Here is a 24,427-nt window from a genome sequence, read left to right as displayed (position 1 = left end):
ATTTGAGGCAGAAGGACAAACACTCTGCCCTGAACACCTGGCTCCAGGCCTTCTGCACCTCATCCTTGTCTTTCCAGCATCAATCCTTTCAAACATAAGGTACTTCAGTCTTGTAAAGAGGCATGTTGGGGGTTTCAGAGCCTGCTGGGGCAGGAAAGGGGAGGGTAGTGGCAGTGGCAGAATCAGACCCACTGAACTGTTCGATGGGTAGATATGCCCTGCCAGTCCCTGGCGGTTCCATCCCCTCTGAGGCCCAGGCACATGAGTGAAGAGGCCAACGTGTGTATCCAGCCCAAGTGAGCCTTCAGATGATTCTAGCCCCAGCTGGTGTCTTAGAGCAACTGCATGAGACCCCAGGCGAGAACCACCTTGTTGAACCAGGCAGCCCAGAGAACTGTAAAAGATAATTGTTTTAAGCCATGTATTGTGTGTGAGAGAGAGACAGAAAGAGAGTGAATGTTAGTTTTATGACCATTAGATAAAGACTTCCAACTTTAATATGGTGGAAAGTATCCTGGGTTACAAATGCTAGAAATGTGCACCTGCCTGCTTAGTAATATCCCATGTATGGCTCAACGAATATTGAGCACCTAGCAGGGTCCTTTTCTGTGGCTGAAGGGCTACTAAAACATTTCATGTCCTTGTTTTCATGGGGAATTTGATGCAGGACAGCTCATTAATAATCCAGCTACCGGCCGGGCGCGGTGGCTCACGCTTGTAATCCCAGCACTTTGGGAGGCCGAGGCGGGCGGATCACGAGGTCAGGAGATCGAGACCACGGTGAAACCCCGTCTCTACTAAAAATAGAAAAAAATTAGCCGGGCGTGGTGGCAGGCACCTGTAGTCCCAGCTACTCGGAGAGGCTGAGGCAGGAGAATGGCGTGAACCCGGGAGGCGGAGCTTGCAGTGAGCCGAGACTGCGCCACTGCACTCCAGCCTGGGCGACAGAGCAAGACTCTGTCTCAAAAAAAAAAAAAAAAAAAAAAAAAAAAAAAAAATCCAGCTGCCTCTGTGCCCCAGAACCATTCAAACCTTGTCTGAAAATAGAGGAAACCAAAAATAGAAAAGCATTAACCAAGAAACAAAAAGGCACAGCAACTCTTAACAGTATCAGGGCTTAGCCATTCCATTGAGGCTGAGGTTTTTATAACTAATTAGGCTAAAAAAAAGATTTAAGACCAGAAATTGCTAAAGCCACAGAAGCCAGTCCAATGTGAAGCCAGATCTGTCGTTCACCAAGAGAAGGACAAGCCAGGGCTGAGGGGATTCCGGCAGGCACTGTGGCCCGTTCCCAGCTTGAATGTAAACATTGTGTTGTGTGTCTGGCATGAGACTGTGAGGAAAACAGCCAACACCACACACACATCAGCTTTATGACTCTGGAAAAATCAGGAAGCACATTTAGAAACATAAGGTATTTCCAGGGTTGGTCAAAGAACCTGCTGTGCCGTCACTCCTTTGTCTTTGCTGCTGTGATTAAAAATGTTGACAAGTGTCAGTGAGTTGCCCTTATCACAAATGTTAGTACAAGGTCAAGTGAGACTCTATTAAGACATTTCCTCCATCCAGCCATTCAGTTATAGGCCGCAGCAATGTCCTCTTTACAAGACCAGATGAGCTCTGAAAAGATCCACCGAAGTTTCTTATTTCATCAGTCCTGAAACAAATTTGATCTTTCAGAAATATTAGTAAAAAAAAAAATGGCCGGAAACCTGAAATGCTGAAATTCTTTGGTCTTTGAAAAAAATGGAATCAAGCTGCAAAAGGGCAAGGAAGGTTGCTGACATTTATTAAGAGCTTATTATACTGGGTACTTGATGTCAACTGCCTTATTTAATACTCATGTTCTGGATGAGAGAATTGACTCCTAGAGAAGGTGAGTGACTTGGCCAAGATCACATGGCTGGTAAATTACAGAATTGGAATAGGAACCCAGGGATGTCTGATTCCATAGTCCGTATTTCCTCATTTAGTCTCCTAATGTGCTAGGTACTTATTAGAACAACCAGCTAGTGATCTTTGAAAAATCGTATCAGTTGGGAAGAAGGATTAGGCTAATAGTCTGGAGAAAACTGTGAGTTACAATGATGCTCTGACATCAAGCTAGTAAGGGAAGAAAGTGGGAAGGTAGGAGGTAGAAAAGAGGACTTAGGTGGGGGGTTCCACCATTAGGAACCACCTGTCCCCTCTGATGGAATTAGGCCAGTCAATAGACAGCAGGCAATTTAGAGGCTTTTCTAAAAAGTCTACTCCAAATCAAATTATGAAGCCTAAAGTCCAGATGCCGAGCTGGGCCATCCTGTCCTTACCTGTATGGGACCTTTGTTGTCAGTACTCAGGCCTTCACGTGTACAACATGTGACACTTGCCCTAGATAAGCCCAATGGTCAATTTCCCAGGGGCCTGGATGTTGTACACAACGGAGAAGATGAAGTTGCTTGGGGATTTGATGAGGAAGAAGAGTAAGAAAACAAATTGGGGATGGTAGTCGTGGTAATGGTGGGGGTTAAAAGTGAAACCACTTGCAGCAGTGTGGACACCCCACCAGCCCCAGAACGCAGGAGGCTGAGGCGCATGCAGTTCCCTACTGGCCACTGCACAGCAGCACACAGGGTGTCCAGCAAGTTGGGTGGGGTCTTCAGGAAAAAAAGAATTGCCTCTTACCTCAGTCATTTAAGTAATATGTTCAGTTACACAATTGCAGAAATTCAGAAAACACAGAAGAGGATAAAAAAGAACAGATACTATCACTGTTAATATTTGAGGTATTTCTTTTCACTATCTTTTCATACAACACACACACACTCTCTCTAATACCATTTTTCCACTTAATGTTACTTTGTGAGCACTCCCTCATCATTAAATGTTTCTCAGTGTTTGAAAGTGGGACACTGTATCTGGGTCTGTCTCTGTTGCTGAAACAATCAATGTACTCTCCGCAGCAGAGGGCTCCAGAGGAACTTTGGGAGGCGGAGTATTGTTCTGTTTTACATTTCTTAAAAAAACAAAACAAAAAAACTTTAAAAATGCCTTTAATCCTCACCATTCTAACAAAAATTATCAAAGGGAAAAAACCTCAAAGCACTTCAAGCCATCTTTTAAACCTATCTGCATTATAAGGAAGGGAAGTCCTCTCTGTTCCCTGAATTCAGGCGAGCATGAGCAGGGCAAGGGTGCTGGGCTCAGTGGTTGTGGCCTGGAACGCCTCTGGGAAGGATATAAAGGAAAGAATCCTCCCATGGCTTTGGGGCTCAGTGGGGAGCCCACATTTCCCCATTCCCATGGGCTACAGCTTGATTCCTTTGCCCTCAGAGCATGTGTCACATCTGAGACATGTGCTGGGTGCTGAGGAGGGACAGTGAACTCTGAGGGTTATGGGAGCAGTAAGGGGAATGGCGCCTCAATGTAGAAAGAGCATGTGGGGAGGATGAGAACTTGACCTACGAGGGGCAGAGAGGGGAGTCAGTCTGGGAGGTTGGTGAGGGCTCCCAGAGGTGGAGGCACTGGAGCTGTGCTGGAGAAAGGAGTGGAATTAAAATGAGAGATACTGAGGGAGAGAGGAAGGGACGGGGGACCGGAATATGCCACCGAAATACGCCTCTTTGCCCTAAGGCCTGTTGACGAAGGCAGTTCAGCAGCAGCAGATGCAGGAGGGAGGCTCCCTGCTCTCCCTCTGTGTGCCTAAAAACAGGACACAAATTTACAAAGACAAAAGAAAGCCCACTCCCACTTCCAGGGAGATCAGAGGTTAACCAGTGAAGAGGACTTTAGACTCTTACTGGCCTGGAGATGGTACTGGAGGAATCTACGTTAACAAGGTAATACACTAACAGGACTCTGTCTGCCTTTTTTTTTTTTCTTTTTTCCTTCCACAACTTGCTGCTCATAGAGACTCAAAGCCCTTTTCTTTTGCTACTTCTCTAAAAATGTTCTTACTGTTCTTTATTGAAGATGCTGTATAAGCTGCGAGAACTGCCCATTCCCCGGGTGTCTTGTCTCCCATGTGTATATGAAATACACGTTGATAAACTGTTTTTCTCTTGTTAATGTCTTTTGTTACAGAGAATCTGTTGCAACTAGAACTTAATGATGACTGAGGGAAACATTGTTTTTTCTTCTACAAAGGGCAGGGAGCGTCCTAGGCTAAGGAGTTAACATGGGAAGGAAATGTGGAGACGTGGCTTTACAGTGGGGTCCTTCTCCCATTCCCTGCTCTGCATGAGGTCTGGGAGTTCAGTACCTCATCTTCTGTCTGATCCGTAAATGCCAATGAAATGGTGAGGACTGCAGATCCTGAGTCAGTGCCCAGGAGACTTGGCTGGCAGAAACTGCGGCCAGCAGCAAGCAGGGAATAAGAAAAGTCTGACTTGCCTTGGGAACAAATGAGGTTGTGGTACTTCTGGATTCTGCCCGAGTCCACAGTACCCAGCTCATCCCACCCTCTTCTCTCCAGTATCCAAGCCAGCAATGATGCAGTGAATAAGATGAAATACTAATCACATTGGAGCACAGCCCTGCCTTCCAGCCAGCAACTTCAGGGCAGAAAGAGTCAGCCACCAGCTCTGGGATGTAGGAGCGGCTCATCTCCAGCGCCTGGTCAGAGGTGTGGTCAAAAGCCTGCTATGGCCCTGTGTATCATGACCTGGCATTCTGGCCCAGAAAAGGAAACTCACGCTTCCCTCATGGGATCAGGACCACCAACGGCCACCCATGTCACCTGCCAGTTAATGGGGCTGGAGCCAGCAGCCCCTTCAAGCCCAAGGCTCATTGAATTCTCAGTGGCCTTAGGTGGAGAGAGAACACTCAGAAAAGCCCCCAGCAACCCAGACACAGACAACGGAAGGGGGAAACTGCCAGAAGCCCAAGCAAAGGAAAAGTAAAAGACAAAACAGAAATGACAAGGAGAAAAGGATGCGAATAAGAAAAGGGGATGGAACTAGAGGTGGGAGAGAGGGGATGCCTCCCCTGCACCCTCTGCCCAGAACCCAGGGCGTAGCTTGTATTTCCTTTGTTTTTTGGCGGGTCAGCCCGAGTACAGGTCATTACTTGGCTTCCGCTTTTAACATGGCTGATGTGCAAGACACCCCCGGCCCGGTGCTCGGCCCTGGAGAGCAGGCAGCAGGACGGCAGTGGTGGGGAGGAATGGCTAGGGTGAGATGCGGTGGGAACCAGCCCCAGCCCAGGCAGGGGCCAGTCACAGCCTTATCTGTAGAGATCAAGAAAGAAGGAAAAAGTCTCTTTCTGCAATGAAGCGCTGCCCTCTGGAAAAATGGGCTTGTCCAACAATCCTGTGGATGTTTTGTATCCCAAGGTAACCCCTGAGCGGCCCTTCCCTCCTCTCCCAACTCCACGCCTCTGACACAGAATGTACAGATGCGTCCTGAGACCTGTTCTGACCCAAATGCAGCGCTCCTCTGCCAGCCCTCAGAGGCTTCTCACATCTGCATTCTGGGGAGTTCATTTCAGTTTAAACAATGAGCATGTGGACTTTGCATGATGGAATTGTAACAGTACATAGAGAAGGTGAAACCTGGAAATGCTAACTTTGTGATACATTTGTGTGCCATGCTTTTATATCAATAGCTGCTATGAAAAGTACTGAAATAAGATTAGTGTTCAGAGACACATATTTAAGAAGGGGCAACATAAGTGCTTATGCTATCTTTTTTTTTAAGCTTTAAAAAAATAGTCAATCTGCTATCCTATGAGTGAATCAGCATATCATCAAGCATACCAGGTATGTTTCTGATTTTCATACTCCTAGCTCACAGTTGGATGTGAAAGAGCTGCTAACACCTCATGGGGAACTTTGCAATTTTGTTTTTTAAAATGCCCTCTAGACCCGTACTTGACTATTGTGCTGTTTCTCGTTGTTTGGTCCCTGTTCCTTAATTAGAAAAGTTAGCACCCCCAGCTGCCCATGACACCCAGGCCCTCAGAGACCTGGGTCAGCAGACAGGCGGCTGAAGCTGAAGTGGGTGGTTTGGTGAGAAAAATATCAAAGACCTTTTTTCTCCGGATCCCCTTTCATGCCAGTGGGTGGAAGGAAGCAAGAACTTCCTCAGCTGGAAGCTAAATACCCTACCACACTCACCAAATGGCTCTGGGAGCCATCTGGGGCTTTTACAACTTCAAAGTGGTCTCCCGTGAGCCACCTGCAGGGCCATCCATTGGGGAAGGTGCTTGGCAAATAAATAGGTTGACATATTTGATATTCTGTTCTGATGGGTCCCCCAGTATGACATGAATTTGAAGACTATCAAAGACATGATCCTTCTACAAAAGCTCTCTCTTGACTGCCGGCTCCCACGTAGGTGAGCAGAGGGGGAAGCCCCGGCAGCAGCCGTGGCGGGTGAGCATTGCCTTGAGGGCACCCGTGTACACACAGGGGTGAGGCCCACACACTCTAATGCAGGAGAGGGGAGTGTCTCCCCCCCAGCCCATACGCTCGCTTTAAAATCAAGAAAGGGCTGCTGCCTTCCATGAAGCTTGCCCTGTTTCCACGTGGTTATGCCAAGCACACAGCACCTCTGTTACCTTGTATCTCTTTTTACATCCAGGAACTGGGCAGGCAAAAGGCTTCTCTTCCCCTCCATTCATGCACATGGAGCTGAGGATGGCTTCGGAGCTGATGGCACTCTCTGTGGTCCAGGACTCATCGCTGTCCGACTCCTCATAGTCCACCTCCTCCTCGTCATACTCGCTGCCTGCAGGACAAGAGAAGTGCAATGACTGTCAGGAGCGCTCATCTCCCCACAGGTTCACCCGGCCGCTCCCAGGACAGGAGATGTGGCCGTGGCAGAGCAGAGCTGACGGCCCAGGGAGAGGGCACTCCCAGCACCAGGGGACTGCAAACACGGCTATTCCCTTACAACCCTGGGAGCAGGAGCCCTGCATTCCCACCTAAGAGACCAGGGCAAGGGCTTCCCAACAATTCACGCCTAGGAGTTGGCGGAGCAAGAACATTAACTCGGTTCTACGGCAACCCAGCCTGTGGCTGCAAAGACACAGGGAAGACTCGCTCTGGGGCCAAAACCAAAAATAAGCAACGATGACAGCTCCTCACACTCCCCACGCTAGTGCCTGACACTCCCAAATGAGCAGAACCCTGTCCCCTTAGTTTTATGCTTTACTGGCCTAGTAAATGCAAAAGTCTCCAAGGTCGAGGGTTACGTTTTGGACTTCTAAGGCATTTCCACTTCAGTGGAATGAATTTCAGGTCTTTTTCTTTATAGATTTGAGCTGGGAAATTTGGAACTAAAAGAGGGTTACCCTCACGCTAGGGAGCAAGAGGCGTAGAAGGCCAGGAGGTCTACGGATAAATCGTCAGCGGCAGAATGTGGGGTAGCTCCTGGAAGACGAAGCGATCCCTTATACATGCAGTCCTAGGCACCGCATCTGCCCTTCAGTTCATGTGACACTTCCTGCTAGGGCTGACCCATCGCAGTCATGCAGCTCAGACAGGAAGTGGGGATTCTTTTATATTCCTAAGGGTTAAGAGCTCTGCTAAGAATCGAATTGAAATAGACTCTACTGACTTCTGTGCAAGACGGCAGGGATGGAGAACCACTTCAACAGGCAGCCTCTTTTTGCTCTTTTTTAATGAGGCCCAAAGCCATTTATTTGGAGCTTTTGCACAATACAACCCGGAAGGACATAATTCTACCGATCATAAACAGTGTAAAATAATATGTTGACAAGTCCTAATGCATTTACAAGCCCGGTGGAATAAATAGGAATTATAGCACAACATTAATAAGAATTATATGGTAGCAATTACAGTTGTGAAATTCATCCCCCAGGTGTGAGGCTAAATTGCACCAGGGGCCTGCCTGGATGCTTCAGGGGCTTACTCTGCTACATCAATTATTTCAACACCAAATATTGGCACTTTTATTGGGTTTCATTTTAATAGGCATTAATAAGATTGTTTGAAGAGCCAGTTGAGCCAGGAACAGGGACGCCGGCATCTGAGGCTAAAAGTTGAAAGGAGCCAGGAAGGAAGGAAGGGACCTGAAGTTTATTGAGTGCCTATTATGTTTCAGGCACATTCTATGCATTATCTCATTTAATCCTCCAGTAACCCTATGAGGTGGGGATTACTGTCACTTTTATACACACGAGCAACTGAGCCCTAGTGAGGTTAAAACGCTTATGCATTCTGAATTAGCCATTAAGGGACAGCGTGCTTTTTCCCTCATTGCTTCCCAGCCCCCAGTGCCAGGCTCTTCTGAGGGGTTCCCTTTTCATCTCCTTTGAGTTGCTGACTCTTCACCATTTAATACTGAGATGGAATTCAAAGCAGTCTGTTTTGAAGTCTGTTAGAAATTCTCGGGTGGTGCAGAAAAAACAATTTGGCAAACATGAAGCTTTGGAATTAAATGTGGGTTTCAGTAAATTCTGCTGTACTTGGCCATAGCTCCCTAAATAAAGAGAGCTGGTTTGGAAACGCTTGTACCAGGCGACACAGGGGTACCACTCGGCCACGTTGCTCGGGGTCTGTCCTGGAGCAAATCTTGAAATCTGTTTTTAAGTAGGGCATTGTTTAAGACATTTTAATCTTAAACAAATGCCACATGCTGGCGTCCTTTAACTTGCTTGTTAGAAAACTATAAATGCTATTTCACAAAGCTTCTCCAGCGGGACTTCAGAAAGTTAGAATGACTAATTTATCCATCTAATTGGGCTAATTTGTTAACCTGAATACCAAGAGCCATGAAACATTTAGAATGGGGGAGGGTGGGGCACCTCAGACCAACTGGGGGCTTAATGAAGCCCAACAGAAGAGAGAACTTCAAAACTCCAGTGGATCAAAAGCGATCAGCCCGAGGGGTTGAAGCAGCCTACACCGTCTGCGTCTCCATCTCCGGGGGAAGGCATGTGGTATCCAGCCCCAGGCAGGGCAGGCAGGGGCCACAGCTTACCCTGCAAGTTGGAACACTTCTGAGAGGGAAAGGTAGTGTGGGCCGACAGGTGTTAGTTGGGACTGTCCCAGGCAAGGTGGGACACACACTACTCGGCAGCAGCTTACCGCCAAGTCCTTGGGTGAAACTAGTCATCTCCCTTGGCTGAGACAAGATGGACTTTGGTTTATATACTTTATTTTGTCCTCTAACAGAGAACATCTGCACAGACCTAGGTTCATGCCTTTGCTTTCATTAGCTGAAGGACAAGCCACTTGGCTTTTATTTTCTCTTTCGTGAAATAGGCACAAGTCTCTTCCTTGCAGGTTGAATTTAAGGATCAGAATGAATGTGTATAGAATAACTGGGATAGGAGGACCTCCAGAGAGTGTGCGCTGAAATCATGGAAGGCAGTGTAAGCAATGCCATCTTTGTAACCATATTACATATTCCATATAAAATAAGATGATCTTTAGAAAGGTCTGTTGTGAAACCAAACAAGATAATTCCAAAAGGGTTGGGAATCCCTACTAGAAAAAACACAAGAGAGACTCCAGGACCAGACAGGTCTCATCTGCTTTAAGCTCAGAGAAGGAGAGCAAAGCACACTCCAGCCCCCACCTCCACGAGGCTACAGAGGCCAGGAGGGAGCGCAGCTGGGGCTCAGAGCACTGTGAGCCCAGGCAAGTGACGTCACCTCTCTGAGCTTCAAATTGCTCATCTGTAAAATGGGCGAATGCCTGTACGCACTAAGGCTGTTGTGAAGAATAACTGAGTTCCTGTTTTTAGGCCTCTGGACAATGCCTGGCCCATGGTAGGCATTAAAGTAGTACATGGTAAAAAAATAAACAAAATGCTATGTGAAAGCTGTTTATCTCATCTACTGTTGCCTTGCTCTCTCTTGAGAACAGTCCCCTTTTTAAACCAGAGGAACATGCTGGGGTTCTACTACAGCTTTTCTTATTGTACCCCAAATGCTCCCCTTTTATTAACCAGGTGTTCACAGCACCAGGCGGCAGCCAGAGGGCCTAGGGCGGGCAGCATCGGGGCTGCGGGACTCGAGTCACAGACGCTCAGATGGTAGCACCCATTCGCATCCCTGACAGGGTGTGGGGTGCCCTGCAGAAAACTTTTGAGGCCAAAACACAACCACTATTAGTCTCCTTTCAAACATTTTGGAACTCTAGAAAGAAATACCCTAAAACTAAGTCACCAAAGCCGCTGGGCCAGCCTCTGTCCTTTGCTTTATCCATTTCCTCATGTCTTCCCACAAGAGGAAAATAAATCCCAAGCTTGTTCATTCATCTTCAATTGCTGCTTCAGCTGCTATCTCTCAACACTCACTGCAGAATGAACAAATCCCCAGCAGTCTCCACACCTTTGCTAGGGAACTCCTTCCCCATTCCTGGAAAGCAGGAGGTAGCAAAGCTGCTTCTCCTAGCAACACACTCCCAAGCTTTTACTCCTGCACTTCAATTCATAAAAAATCATGAGCACTGCCCCGACTATGAATGTGTGTGAATATTTTTATTATAAATGCCATATATGTACTAATATATTATTGCAAAAACCACATATGCAAAGAAGCAAAAAGGGTAGGGATAAAATAAGAATAAATATCTTAATACAGGAATTAATGGTTTTAATACATGTTTTATAAGTAGGTATAAAGATTTAATACCCCCTTCTTGCACCTCACTTTGAGCCCACTGCCCTGCATGCCAGCTGGGGCTCCAATGGGGCACAACACAGTCTGCACTGAGGCTATCAGGTTGAAATGAGGCTCTGGGCTACTCTGGGGAAAATGAGGGGACCTTAAGGATGAATACATTCATTTATTCACATGGCAAACTTTTACCCAACACCTGTCATAAGTAGAGTTGGTGGTCATTAGGTCCTGTCTAAACTCCACCCTATAAGCCAAAGGAGAGGTGCTGGGTGCCCTGCCAGGAGACAGAAGATCATAAGGAAATGAAACGATGTTCTTGTTCTGTGCCTCGCACCATCCCGAGACAACAAATGTTAATTTCCACACAATTTTCGAAACAACAAAAAATATATATAAAGTATTTCCTCTGTGTAAAAGAGAGGGGAAAAAACAACCACGTGTATGTATATTTATAAGCAGTTGGGACAGGACAGGTCTTTGGAGTGTGAGAGTCACAGAAAGAATCTACCCCTTTGGGGCCCAGAGTGGGCATCTGTGGAGACACTGGCAGGTGTCCTCAAGGCCGCCCTCTTAGCAAGCTCTGCTGGGGAACTCTGGACTGGGGGTCAGAATGTTGCAACTCACTTCAGAATGAACAATGCAGACCACTGAATCCCACGCTCATCTTGGTGTCTCAGAAGTTAGTGACTAGGGCTGGGCGCAGTGGCTCACGCCTGTAATCCCAGCACTTTGGGAGGCCGAGGCAGGTGGATCATGAGGTCAGGAGTTCGAGACCAGCCTGGCCAACATGGTGAAACCCCGTCTCTACTAAAAAATACAAAAATTAGCTGAGCGTGGAAGCGCGAGCCTGTAATCCCAGCTACTCAGGAGGCTGAGGCAGGAGAATCGCTTCAACCCAGGAGACAGAGGTTGCAGTGAGCCAAGATGGTGCCATTGCACTCCAGCCTGGGCAATAGGGCGAGACTCTATCTCAAAAAAAAAAAAAAGAAAAAGAAAAAGAAATTTAAAAAAATGTTAAGTGACTGGCCCACAGTCACAGAGTGGTCTGCAGCCTGTTCATGGGGGCTTCCCTTCTCCAGGTCTACCTCATGCAGGATTCTCAGCAGGAAAAGATCACGCTGTGGCCTACACCCATTCACATTCCCTCTCTTCTCCCTCTCTCCTCTACCCCACCCTTTCCAGCCCTAAATCACAGGATGCTCCAAGGGAAAGGGACAAGGTGCTAAAAAACAAAACAGAAAAAACCTGTTACGTGCCAACCACCCCTCCCCATACGTTCCTGTTTGGGGGTCCAGAAGAAAGCTTTCTCACCACTACCACAAAGCTCTCTAGCTTTGTTCATCCTACGTACCTACTACTTTATAATTTCTAAGCTACATCTCCCCATTTCTTCCCTCCACCCCATAACCACTGTTTTATTCCCTATCTCTGTATATTTGACATTTTCCACATATAAGTGAGATCATGCACTATTTTTCTTTCTGTGTCTGGCTTATTTCACCTAGCATAATGTCCTTCAGGCTCATCCATGTTGTGGCAAATGGCAGGATCTCCTTTTTGTAAGGCTGAATAGTATTCCATTGTGTGTGTGTGTGTGTGTGTGTGTGTGTATATACACACACACACACACACACACACACAGATACCTGGTGCATTCATCCACCGATGGACAAATTGGTTGTTTCCAATTCCTGTCTACTGTAATGCTGGGAGAACATGAGAGTGCAGACATCTTCCTGAGGTGATGATCTCATTTTCTCTGGGTATATATCCAGAAGAGGGATTGCTGGGTCATATGGTAGCTCTATTTTGCTAACAGTTGTTATTACTTGTCTTTTTGATCAGAGCTGTTTGAATGGGTGTGCTCTTTTAAGTGCTAGCTCATGGTGGTTTTGATTTGCATTTCTCTGATGCTTAGTGATGAGCACCTTTTCATATCCTGTTGGCCATTTTTATGTTTTCTTTGGAAAAATGTCTATCCAGGTCCTTTGCCCATTTTTTAATCAAGTTATTTGTTTTTCTGCTATTGAGTTGTATGAGTACTTTGTAAATTTTGGCTGTTAACTCCTTATCAGATATATGGTTTGCAAATATTTTCCCCAGTCCATAGGTTGCTATTTCATCTTATTGTTTCCTTCGCTGTGCAGAAGCTTTTTAGTTTGATGCAGTCTCATTTGTTTTTTATTTTTATTTTTTTGAGACAGAGTTTCACTCTTGTTGCCCAGGCTGGAGTGCAATGGTGTGATCTCGGCTCACCACAACCTCCACCTCCTGGGTTCAAGCGATTTTCCTGCCTCCCAAGTAGCTGGGATTACAGGCATGTACCACCACAGGCATGCACCACCACGCCTGGCTTATTTTTATTTTTATTTTTTTAGTAGAGATGGGGTTTCTCCATGTTGGTCAGGCTGGTCTCAAACTCCTGACCTCAGGTGATCCACCCACCTCAGCGTCCCACAGTGCTGGGATTACAGGCATGAGCCACCATGCCCAGCTATGCAGTCTCATTTATTTATTTTTGTTTTTGTAGACTGAGCTTCTGGTGTGATATCCAAAAAATTCATTGACAAGGCTAATGTCAAGTTGCTTTTCCCTCCATATTCTCCTGTTCTCTAAGAGTTTTACAGCTTCAGGTCTTATATCCATTTGGAGTTGATTTGTGTGTATGGTATAAGATAAGGAACCAATTTCATTCAAGTCTATGTAGAAACCCAGTTTTCCTAGCACCATTTACTGAAGAGATTATCCTTTTCCCATTGTGTTCCCTTTGTGCCCTTGTCAAAAAGTAGTTGAATACATGTGGGCTCTCTCTTCTGTTCCACTGGTCTATGTGGCTGATTTCATCACAGTACCATACTGTTTTGATTATCTTTGCTTTATAATATAATTTTTATTTTGAGATGGAGTCTTGCACTGTCGCCCAGGCTGGAATGCAGTGGTGTAATCTCAGTTCACTGCAACCTCCGCTTCCTAGGTTCAAGTGACTCACCTGCCTCAACCTCTTGAGTAGCTGGGATTACAGGCACCAGCCACCATGCCCAGCTAATTTTTATATTTTTTGTGGAGACAGGATTTTGCTATGTTGGCCAGGGTGGTCTTGAACTCCTGACCTCAGGTGATCCACCCGTCTCAGCCTCCCAAAGTCCCAGGATTACAGGCATGAGCCACCACGCCCAGCCTATAATATAATTTTAAAACAGGAACTGTGATGCCTCCAACTTTACTTTTTCTTTCTTAGGATCACTTTGGTTATTTAGGGTCTTTGTGGTTCTGCATCAATTTTAGGATTGTTTTTACTGTTTCCGTGAAGGATGCCATTAGGATTCTGATAGGGATTGCACTGATTCCATATGTCACTTTGGGTAGTGTGGACATTTTAAGAACATTCATTCTTCTGATCCATGAGCAAGGGATATTTTTCATTTATTTGTGTCTTCTTCAATTTCCTTCATCAATGTTTTAGTTTTCAGTGTACAAATCTTTCACCTCCTCATTAAATTTATTCCCTTTTTTGATGTGATCATAAATGGGATTGTTGTCTTGATTTCTTTTTCAGCTAGGTTGTTATTTGTGTATGGACATGCTACTGATTTTTGTATATTGATAATGTATCCTGCAACCTTACTGAATTCATCTTCCTCTGTACTTAAAAATAAAAATCAGTTGGATCAGATTTGTAATTTTGATGAAACCATTCTCTATTAGAGGAGAATGCTCTCAGAGATCTACCTTTCAAAAGGACACAAGGTTTAAGGACACAAAGGATCCACCGGCTGTGACACTGGGTAGTGCGACAGTAGGGTGGAGAGTCAGCCCATCCATCCCTTTTATTGGGATGGTTAATTGTTTCTGCTGATGCTCCGGTTGAAGTGCCACGGTTTTGAGGCCCTATTATTTTTTAACGAATAAATGGGCAGATTGTAGGAATGTGTACGTGTCATGGCAGCCAAAATGCCTGTTTTTTGATTTGGCCTCCTTTTGCTCTAAGCCATTAGCTCCTTAAATTCTGGCACTTGCCTTTATACCCAAACCCATCTGTGCTTACTTGATTTTTTATTTTAGTAAAAATTCTAGCTGCCTAAGAATGGTCAAATTTTGTTTTACATGTGCATTTAACCAGAGAAACATCTTTGCCATTTAGGCTGGAGGTGCCACCTACGAACCTGGCCCTAGGAGAGGTGCTTTCCACATGACCAGCCTTTGTCTCCCCAACTGATCAGAGGGGAAAGCTGGGGTGCGGGAGGGTAAGGGATGTGCCACAGGTCACCTGGCTAGCAACAGGCCCATCAGGTCTTTGGTTTCAAAATTTGTGTTCCTTTCATTTATTTTTAAATTGAATATCCCCTGTGTGACGGGGAGAACAGAGACGCGACAAAGCGAGGCCCTGGAGACAGGCTGCAGGGAGAGGAAAACGAACACAATGCATGGAGTCGCTCAAAACCACACGTGGCGTGCAGTGTGTGAGCAGGTGGGAGCAGCGGGCTAAGCTTTGTGACAGCCAGTGATGGGACCGTGCCACCCAGGTGGCTGTGGTCCAGTCTTCCAAAGGCAAGGGACAAGAGCTGTCTTTGTAAGGCTCTCTGTAGTCTCAGATATGATTAATCAATTTTAAAATGACGTTCGCTAATGTTAGAGTTTCTGCAAGAAAATGTAATTTAACCTGACACTGTCACATATAAAAATTGGCTGCCACTCATCTTTCTTGGGTTGAGTTTTCTATTTTCATACTCCATGGTTTCATAACCACCGTGGTGGGAGCCTGGGCAGGCAGGACATCAGCCGAGAGGGGCCTCAAGAGCTCATTTCAGCATTTCAGTTGGGGAAATGAGCAAAACCAAGGTAGGACCCTGTGAATATATATAAAACAAATATATTCCACAGGATGGCCAGGGAGCTTCTACTCGTTGTTGGCAAAGCAGGTAAAAATCAGTGTCAGTTTCATGAATCACATGAAGAAACTGAGGTGGCCTGGAACCCTTACACACACACACACACACACACACACACACCACACACCCCTACACCTCTTCCCGGCCACCCACCTACACGGACCCACATCGCCATCCAGCGGCCTCGCTGGGTGCTTCTGCCACATTTGCTCTCTCACTGGCCACAAGAGGATTTCTAATCTTGCCCACTCTCCTCGAACCTCTGCCCGCACTTCCCTTTGCTGACCCCTTACTCTGTGGAGATGGCCCAACTCTGTTTTACTACCTAAAGAGTTCTCATTCTTTGTAGTCATAAACATAAAATAGTGACATACAGATAAAAGTCAACCTTTTCCAGAAACCCAATATGCCACATTTTTCTTATAATGCATTATCATTAATATTCATGTAAAAGTGATAACTGCAGTGACAGCAAATTAAAACTTTCCTGGGGTATCAAATTCTGGCAAATACATTAGCAAAGAGTTGCCTGTCTTATAGATTTATCATTATAAATTAGCTTTAATTGGTACTGACCCACTTTATAGGAGCTGAAGCAACAATAGTCTAAATGAATTGGCGATGAGTGATTACAATGAAAGACACATTAATGGCTCTGGGACCACAGGCCATGCCTGGAAAATTCTTGACCTCTTTGTTCCTGGGCCTTAGCTCATTACTGGAACGTCATTCTCCCCTTCTCCTCAACTATGGAATTGGTTCTGGTTCTCCAAGCCAGAAGTAATACTTCCATAGGTCTTTCCACTTTCTAATGAATTGCCAGCCTGGTATTGGATTCATCTCTGGTATCTGGAGTTCTTGGTCATTATTTGTGATTACCTCACAGTTCCCAGGACACTGCTGGAACCACAAGGAGCCACTGGACATGTGTTTGTTGAATGAGTGAATCGAGTTCAGAGGGGAAGGAGGACCCAAGATGACACAGCTTCAACTCTTGACTCTCTCTAATCATTTTTTAAAACATTACATTATTTCACTTGCCTGCTTAAACCCTCCAGTGGCTTCCTACAGCAAAGAGCAGCCCTGGGCCTCTTCATGACCTTTTTCTTTATCAAGGTTTCTTTATCAAGGCATCTTTCAGCTCTGAAGGACCGGGTTTTTTTTTTTTTTTTTTTTTTTTTTTTTTACTTAAGAACTATTTGTACTTGGTTTAATGATAAACTTTTACAACTATAAATCTAAAAACATTTCTAAACCTTTAGATAGTATTAAATAATAATACATCAGAATGTAATTTTTAAAATAATTTTTTTTGAGATGGAATTTCACTCTTGTTGCCCAGGCTGGAGTGCAATGGCACGATCTCGGCTCACTGCAACTTCTGCCTCCGGAGTTCAAATGACTCTCCTGCCTCAGCCTCCTGAGGAGCTGGGATTACAGGCACCCGCCACCATGCCTGGCTAGTTTTTGAATTTTTAGTAGAGACAGGGTTTCACCATGTTGGTCAGGCTGGTCTTGAACCCCTAACCTTAGGTGATCCATCCACCTCGGCCTCCCAAAGTGTTGGGATTACAGGCGTGAGCCACCAAGCCCAGCCTAAAATAAAATGTTCTAACACATTTAAATATTGATTACAAACACACTCAAATTTGACATATTTCAACAAAATCATGCCAACTTTACTACGTAAGTTTTAAAAGATCTATCTCAATAGATGCAGAAAAGGCCTTTGACAAAATTCAACAACACTTCATGCTAAAAACTCTCAATAAATTAGGTATTGATGGGATGTATCTCAAAATAATAAGAGCTATCTATGACAAACCCACAGCCAATATCATACTGAATGGGCAAAAACTGGAAGCATTCCCTCTGAAAACTGGCACAAGACAGGGATGCCCTCTCTCACCACTCCTATTCAACATAGTGTTGGAAGTTCTGGCCAGGACAATCAGGCAGGAGAAGGAAATAAAGGGTATTCAATTAGGAAAAGAGGAAGTCAAACTGTCCCTGTTTGCAGATGACATGATTGTATATCTAGAAAACCCCATCATCTCAGCCCAAAATCTCCTCAAGCTGATAAGCAACTTCAGCAAAGTCTCAGGATACAAAATCAACGTACAAAAATCACAAGCATTCTTGTACACCAATAACAGACAAACAGAGAGCCAAATCATGAGTGAACTCCCATTCACAATTGCTTCAAAGAGAATAAAATACCTAGGAATCCAACTTACAAGGGATGTGAAGGACCTCTTCAAGGAGAACTACAAACCACTGCTCAATGAAATAAAAGAGGAAACAAACAAATGGAAGAACATTCCATGCTCACGGGTAGGAAGAATCAATATCATGAAAATGGCCATACTGCCCAAGGTAATTTATAGATTCAATGCCATCCCCATCAAGCTACCAATAACTTTCTTCACAGAATTGGAAAAAACTACTTTAAAGTTCATATGGAACCAAAAAAGAGCCCGCATCGCCAAGTCAATCCTAAGCCAAAAGAACAAAGCTGGAGGCATCACGCTACCTGACTTCAAACTATACTACAAGGCTACAGTAACCAAAACAGCATGGTACTGGTACCAAAACAGAGACATAGATCAATGGAACAGAACAGAGCCCTCAGAAATAATGCCCCATATCTACAACTATCTGATCTTTGACAAACCTGACAAAAACAAGAAACAGGGAAAGGATTCCCTATTTAATAAATGGTGCTGGGAAAACTGGCTAGCCATATGTAGAAAGCTGAAACTGGATCCCTTCCTTACACCTTATACAAAAATTAATTCAAGATGGATTAAAGACTTACATGTTAGACCTAAAACCATAAAAACCCTAGAAGAAAACCTAGGCAATACCATTCAGGACATAGGTATGGGCAAGGACTTCATGTCTAAAACATCAAAAGCAATGGCAACAAAAGCCAAAATTGACAAATGGGATCTAATTAAACTAAGGAGCTTCTGCACAGCAAAAGAAACTACCGTCAGAGTCAACAGGCAACCTACAAAATGGGAGAAAATTTTCCCAACCTACTCATCTGACAAAGGGCTAATATCCAGAATCTACAATGAACTCAAACAAATTTACAAGAAAAAAACAAACAACCCCATCAAAAAGTGGGCGAAGGTCATGAACAGACACTTCTCAAAAGAAGACATTTATGCAGCCAAAAGACACATGAAGAAATGCTCATCATCACTGGCCATCAGAGAAATGCAAATCAAAACCACAATGAGATACCATCTCACACCAGTTAGAATGGCAATCATTAAAAAGTCAGGAAACAACAGGTGCTGGAGAGGATGTGGAGAAATAGGAACACTTTTACACTGTTGGTGGGACTGTAAACTAGTTCAACCATTGTGGAAGTCAGTGTGGCAATTCCTCAGGGATCTAGAACTAGAAATACCATTTGACCCAGCCATCCCATTACTGGGTATATACCCAAAGGACTATAAATCATGCTGCTATAAAGACACATGCACATGTATGTTTATTGCGGCACTATTCACAATAGAAAAGACTTGGAACCAACCCAAATGTCCAACGATAGACTTGATTAAGAAAATGTGGCACATATACACCATGGAATACTATGCAGCCATAAAAAATGACGAGTTCATGTCCTTTGTAGGGACATGGATGAAACTGGAAACCATCATTCTCAGTAAACTATCGCAAAGACAAAAAACCAAACACCGCATGTTCTCACTCATAGGTGGGAATTCAACAATGAGAACACATGGACACAGGAAGGGGAACATCACACTCCGGGGACTGTTGTGGCCTGGGGGGAGGGGGGAGGGACAGCATTAGGAGATAAACCTAAAGCTAAATGACGAGTTAATGGGTGCAGCACACCAACATGGCACGTGGATACATATGTAACAAACCTGCACATTGTGCACATGTACCCTAAAACTTAAAGTATAATAATAATAAAAGAAAAGATCTTAAAAATACACAAATCAAGGCTGGGCATCGTGGTTCACACCTGTAATCCCAGCACTTTGGGAGGCTGAGGTGGGAGGATCATTTGAAGGCAGAAGTTTGAAACCAGCCTGGGCAATGTAGTGGCACCCCATCTCTATCAAATAAAAATTTAAAAATTAGCTGGGTGTGGTGGTGTACACCTGTTGTCCCAGCTACTCAGGAGGCTGAGGCAGGAAATGAGCAAAACCAGGACAGAACCCTGTGATAAGTTCGGGAAGTTCACGTGAGCCCAGGAGGTCGAGGCTGCAGTGAGTGGTGATGGCACCACTGTACTCCGGCCTGGGTGACAGGGCAAGACCTTATCTCCTAAAAAATAAAAAAATGCAAACCAAAAAACGAATCACACTAATGATCAAAATGACTATCAAGCCTAAATTTAGCCTATTACACAGTTGGATCTAAACAGCTGAATTATTTTTTCATAATTTCCATGCTTAGCTTTGACCTTCCTGGGTCACAAGAATCTGGTGAGACCTAAAAGACAGAGGAACTGACCTCGGGCCAGTGGAGGGTGTGTGTTCTGAGTTATGGACCGACACTGATGCCTGGGGGTTCTGAGTTACGGACCCACACTGATGCCTGGGGGTTCTGCGTTTTGGATCCACACTGGTGCCTGGGGGTTCTGAGTTACGGACCCACACTGGTGCCTGGGGGTTCTGAGTTACGGACCCACACTGGTGCCTGGGGGTTCTGAGTTACGGACCCACACTGGTGCCTGGGGGTTCTGAGTTACGGACCCACACTGGTGCCTGGGGGTTCTGAGTTACGGACCCACACTGGATGCTTGGGGGTTCTGAGTTACGGACCCACACTGGTGCTTGGGGGTTCTGAGTTACGGACCCACACTGGATGCTTGGGGGTTCTGAGTTACGGACCCACACTGGATGCTTGGGGGTTCTGAGTTACGGACCCACACTGGTGCCTGGGGGTTCTGAGTTACGGACCCACACTGGTGCTTGGTCAGTATGCAATCAGGACAAGATGATTCAAAAGCGAGCCTGTGTTTCCTTGCCTAGACACCTAGGTTTTTTGACCAAAGTGTGCTTGCTCAATAAACAGGACTTTTTATTTTGTTTTATTTTCTTTGAAATGGAATCTCACTCTGTCGCCCAGGCTGGAGTGCAGTGGAGTGATCTGAGCTCACTGCAACCTCCACCTCCCGGGTTCAACTGATTCTCCTGCCTCAGCCTCCTGAGTAGCTGGGATTACAGACGTGCACCCCAAAACCTGGCTGATTTTTTTTGTATTTTTAGTAGAGATGGGGTTTTACCATGTTGGCCAGGCTGGTCATGCACTCTTGACCTCAGGTGATCCACTCACCTTGGCCTCCGAAAGTGCTGGAATTACAGGCATGAGCCACTGCACCTGGCCATTTTTGCCACTTTGATGCCTTCAGTCTAATTACTAGGGTCATTTGAGGTTGCACCTCCCTCAGTGTGGCCAGCCCTCTTCTCGGGGCACACGGCCATTCTCCCATCTTGCAGCCCTCTCTCAGGTCTTCTTTCTACCTGTTTGTGACCAACAGTGTTGGCCAGTCTTTCCTACTCTTGCCCCAGGCCCTACTTTTTCTAGAACTGTGGAGTCACTCACAAGTCCCTGCCTATCTGCTAAAGGAGATGGAGAAAATATCTATATTTTATAAACAGCAATCTACTTTACAGAACACATTTCACCTGTTCCGATATTATAGCTACTGTTTGGGCACACTTTATACTACCTTCTCCATTTTGAGTAGCATTTTGGACTCACTTATTTTCAAAGATTCGATTAATTACCAGTCATTATCCTACTCTGTGATGCTCAAATTACTACACCTTGGTCGATGGAAGCCCCATTAGGTGGCCTCCTGGCTCTTTTGGTAATCCCCATTACTATTTTTTAATTTAAACTTTCTTCTCTTTAATCAAAGTTATAGTTGCATGCAGTAAAAAGTCAGATAGGGCTATGAAGCTTGCCATGAACCACAGGAGTGCCCTGTCCTGCCCCTCCCTGCGGTGACGGCTTCCCAGTCTTTGACCTGGCACTTACCTCCCCATTTCTAAATAATGTGCTTCTGCTGGTTTTTGGTGTCAGTTTTGGGGTATCTACTGATTTCCTACTATGGAAGATAAGAGTTTTGATCTTTTACATCCTCCCAACCCTCTTTCTGCACTTCCCCTCCTTCCAGAAGAATTTCATTATATTACAGCAGGTTTTTGTTCAATGTTGCTTTGTTGTAACTTTGATGAGAAAAACTGATTCCCAGCAGGGGCTATTGTGTATGTGGAGTCTGCTGGTTCTCCCCTCATCTGTATGGATTTTCTCAGGGTCCTCTGGTTTCTTCCCACGTCCAGGGCTGTGCAAGTGAGGTTCACTGGTGTGTCTGCATGATCCCATCTGAGTGACCGTGTGGGTGGCCCTGCGACGGGAGGGTGTCCTGTCCGGAGTTGGTTCTTGCCTTGTGCCCTGAGCTGCCATGACAGGCTCTGGCTACCCGAGACCCTGAACAGAAATAAGTGGGTTAGAAAATGAGTGGATACTCATTGGTTTCAAAGAAATTATTTATTTCTGCCTTAATTTCATTATTTACCCAGTAGTCATTCAGGAGCAGGTTGTTCAGTTTCCATGTAGTTGTACAGTTTTGAGTGAGTTTCTTAATTCTGAGTTCTAATTTGATTGCACTGTGGTGTGAGAGACAGTTTGTTGTGATTTCTGTTCTTTTACATTTGCTGAGCAGTATTTTACTACCAATTATGTGGTCAATTTTAGAATAAGTTCCATGAGGTGCTGAGAAGAATGTATATTCTGTTGATTTGGGGTGGAGAGTTCTGTAGATGTCTATTAGGTCCACTTGGTCCAGAGCTGAGTTCAAGTCCTGAATATCCTTGTTAATTTTCTGTCTTGTTGATCTAATATTGACAGTGGGGTGTTAAAGTCTCCCACTATTATTGTGTGGAAGTCTCAGTCTCTATAGGTCTCTAAGGACTTGCTTTATGAATCTGGGTGCTCCTGTATTGGGTGCATATATATTTAGGATAGTTAGCTCTTCTTGTTGCATCGATCCCCTTACCATTATGTAATGTGCTTGTCTTTTTTGATTTTTGTTGATTTAAAGTCTGTTTTACCAGAGACTAGGATTCCAACCCCTGCTTTTCTTTACTTTCCATTTGTTTGGTAAATATTCCTCCATCCCTTTATTTTGAGCCTATGTGTGTTTTTGCACATGAGATGGGTCTCCCGAATACAGTACACCAATGGGTCTTGACTCTATCCAATTTGCTAGTCTGTATCTTTTAATTGGGGCATTCAGCCTGTTTACATTTAAGGTTAATATTGTTATGTATGAATTTGATCCTGTCATTATGATGCTAACTGGTTATTTTGCTTGTTAGTTGATGCAGTTTCTTCATAGTATCTATGGTCTTTACAATTTGGTATTTTTTTGCAGTGGTTGGTAATAGCTTTTCCTTCCTATATTCAGTGCTTCCTTCAAGAGCTCTTGTAAGGCAGGCCTGGTGGTGACAAAATCTCTCAGCATTAGCTTGTCTGTAAAGGATGTCACTTCTCCTTTGCTTATGAAGCTTAGTTTGGCTGGATGGTTTTTGCAGAGAGATCCGCTGTTAGTCTGATGGGCTTCCCTTTGTGAGTAACCCAACCTTTCTGTCTGCCTTTAACATTTTTTCCTTTCTTTCAACCTTGGTGAATCTGATGATTATGTGTCTTGGGGTTGCTCTTCTCAAGGAATACCTTTGTGGCATTCTCTGTATTTCCTGAATTTGAATGTTGGCCTGTCTTGCTAGGTTGGGGAAGTTCTCCTGGATAATATCCTAAAGAGTGTTTTCCAACTTGGTTCCATTCTCCCCTTCACTTTCAGGTACACCAATCAAACATAAGTTTAGTCATTTCATACAGTCCCATATTTCTGGGAGGCTTTGTTTGTTCCTTTTCATTCTTTTTTCTCTAATCTTGTCTTCATGCTTTATTTCATTAAGTTGATCTTCAATCCCTGACATCCTTTCTTCCGCTTGATCGATTCAGCTATTGATTCTTGTGTCAATGAGAACAAAGATACACAATGTATCAGAATCTCTGGGACATAGCTAAAGCAGTGTGTAGAGGGAAATTTATAGCACGAAATGCCCACAAGAGAAAGCAGGAAAGATGTAAAATTGACACCCTAACATCACAATTAAAAGAACTAGAGAAGTAAGAGCAAACACATTCAAAAGCTAGCAGAAGACAAGAAATAACTAAGATCAGAGCAGAACTGAAGGAGATAGAGACACAAAAAACCCTTCAAAAAATCAATAAATCCAGGAGCTGGTTTATTGAAAAAATTAAAAAATAAACCACTAGCCAAACTAATAAACAAGAAAAGAGAGAAGAATCAAATAGACACAATAAAAAATGATAAAGAGGATATCACCACTGATCCCACAGAAATGCAAACTACCATCAGATAATACTACAAACAATTCTATGTAAATAAACTAGAAAATCTAGAAGAAATGGATAAATTCCTGGACACATACACCCTTCCAAGACTAAACCAGGAAGAAGTCGAATCCCTAAACAGACCAATAACAAGTTCTGAAATTGAGACAGTAATTAATAGACTACCAACCAAAAAAAGCCCAGGACCAGATGGATTCACAGCTGAATTCTACCACAGGTACAAAGAGGATCTGGTACCATTCCTTCTGAAACGATTCCAAACAACAGAAAAAGAGGGACTCCTCCCTAACTCATTTTATGAGGCCAGCATCATCCTGATACCAAAAACTGGCAGAGACACAACAAAAAAGAAAATTTCAGGCCAAAGTCCCTGTTGAACATCGATGCGAAAATCCTCAATAAAATACTGGCAAACCGAATCCAGCAGCATATCAAAAAGCTTATCCACCACAATCAAGTTGGCTTCATCCCTGGGATGCAAGTGTGTCCGGAATTGGTGGGTTCTTGGTCTCACTGACTTCAAGAAT

General features: G+C 44.5%; 1 protein-coding gene across 1 annotated transcript in view; it reads right to left on the bottom strand.

Annotated features, from left to right (window-relative positions):
- The window catches only part of JAZF1 (JAZF zinc finger 1), a 352,445-nt gene that overhangs the window by 3,860 nt on the left and 324,158 nt on the right, over positions 1-24,427 (bottom strand). Inside the window, exon 4 of the mRNA XM_030795574.1 lies at positions 6,538-6,707. Coding sequence (XP_030651434.1) covers positions 6,538-6,707 — 170 coding nt within the window. The remainder of the gene's footprint in view (positions 1-6,537; positions 6,708-24,427) is intronic.

This window comes from Nomascus leucogenys, chromosome 17, assembly GCF_006542625.1.
Source record: "Nomascus leucogenys isolate Asia chromosome 17, Asia_NLE_v1, whole genome shotgun sequence".
Taxonomy (NCBI): Eukaryota; Metazoa; Chordata; class Mammalia; order Primates; family Hylobatidae; genus Nomascus; species Nomascus leucogenys.
The sequence above is the reverse complement of the archived record's forward strand: the minus strand, read 5'-3'. Positions and strand labels throughout refer to the sequence as shown.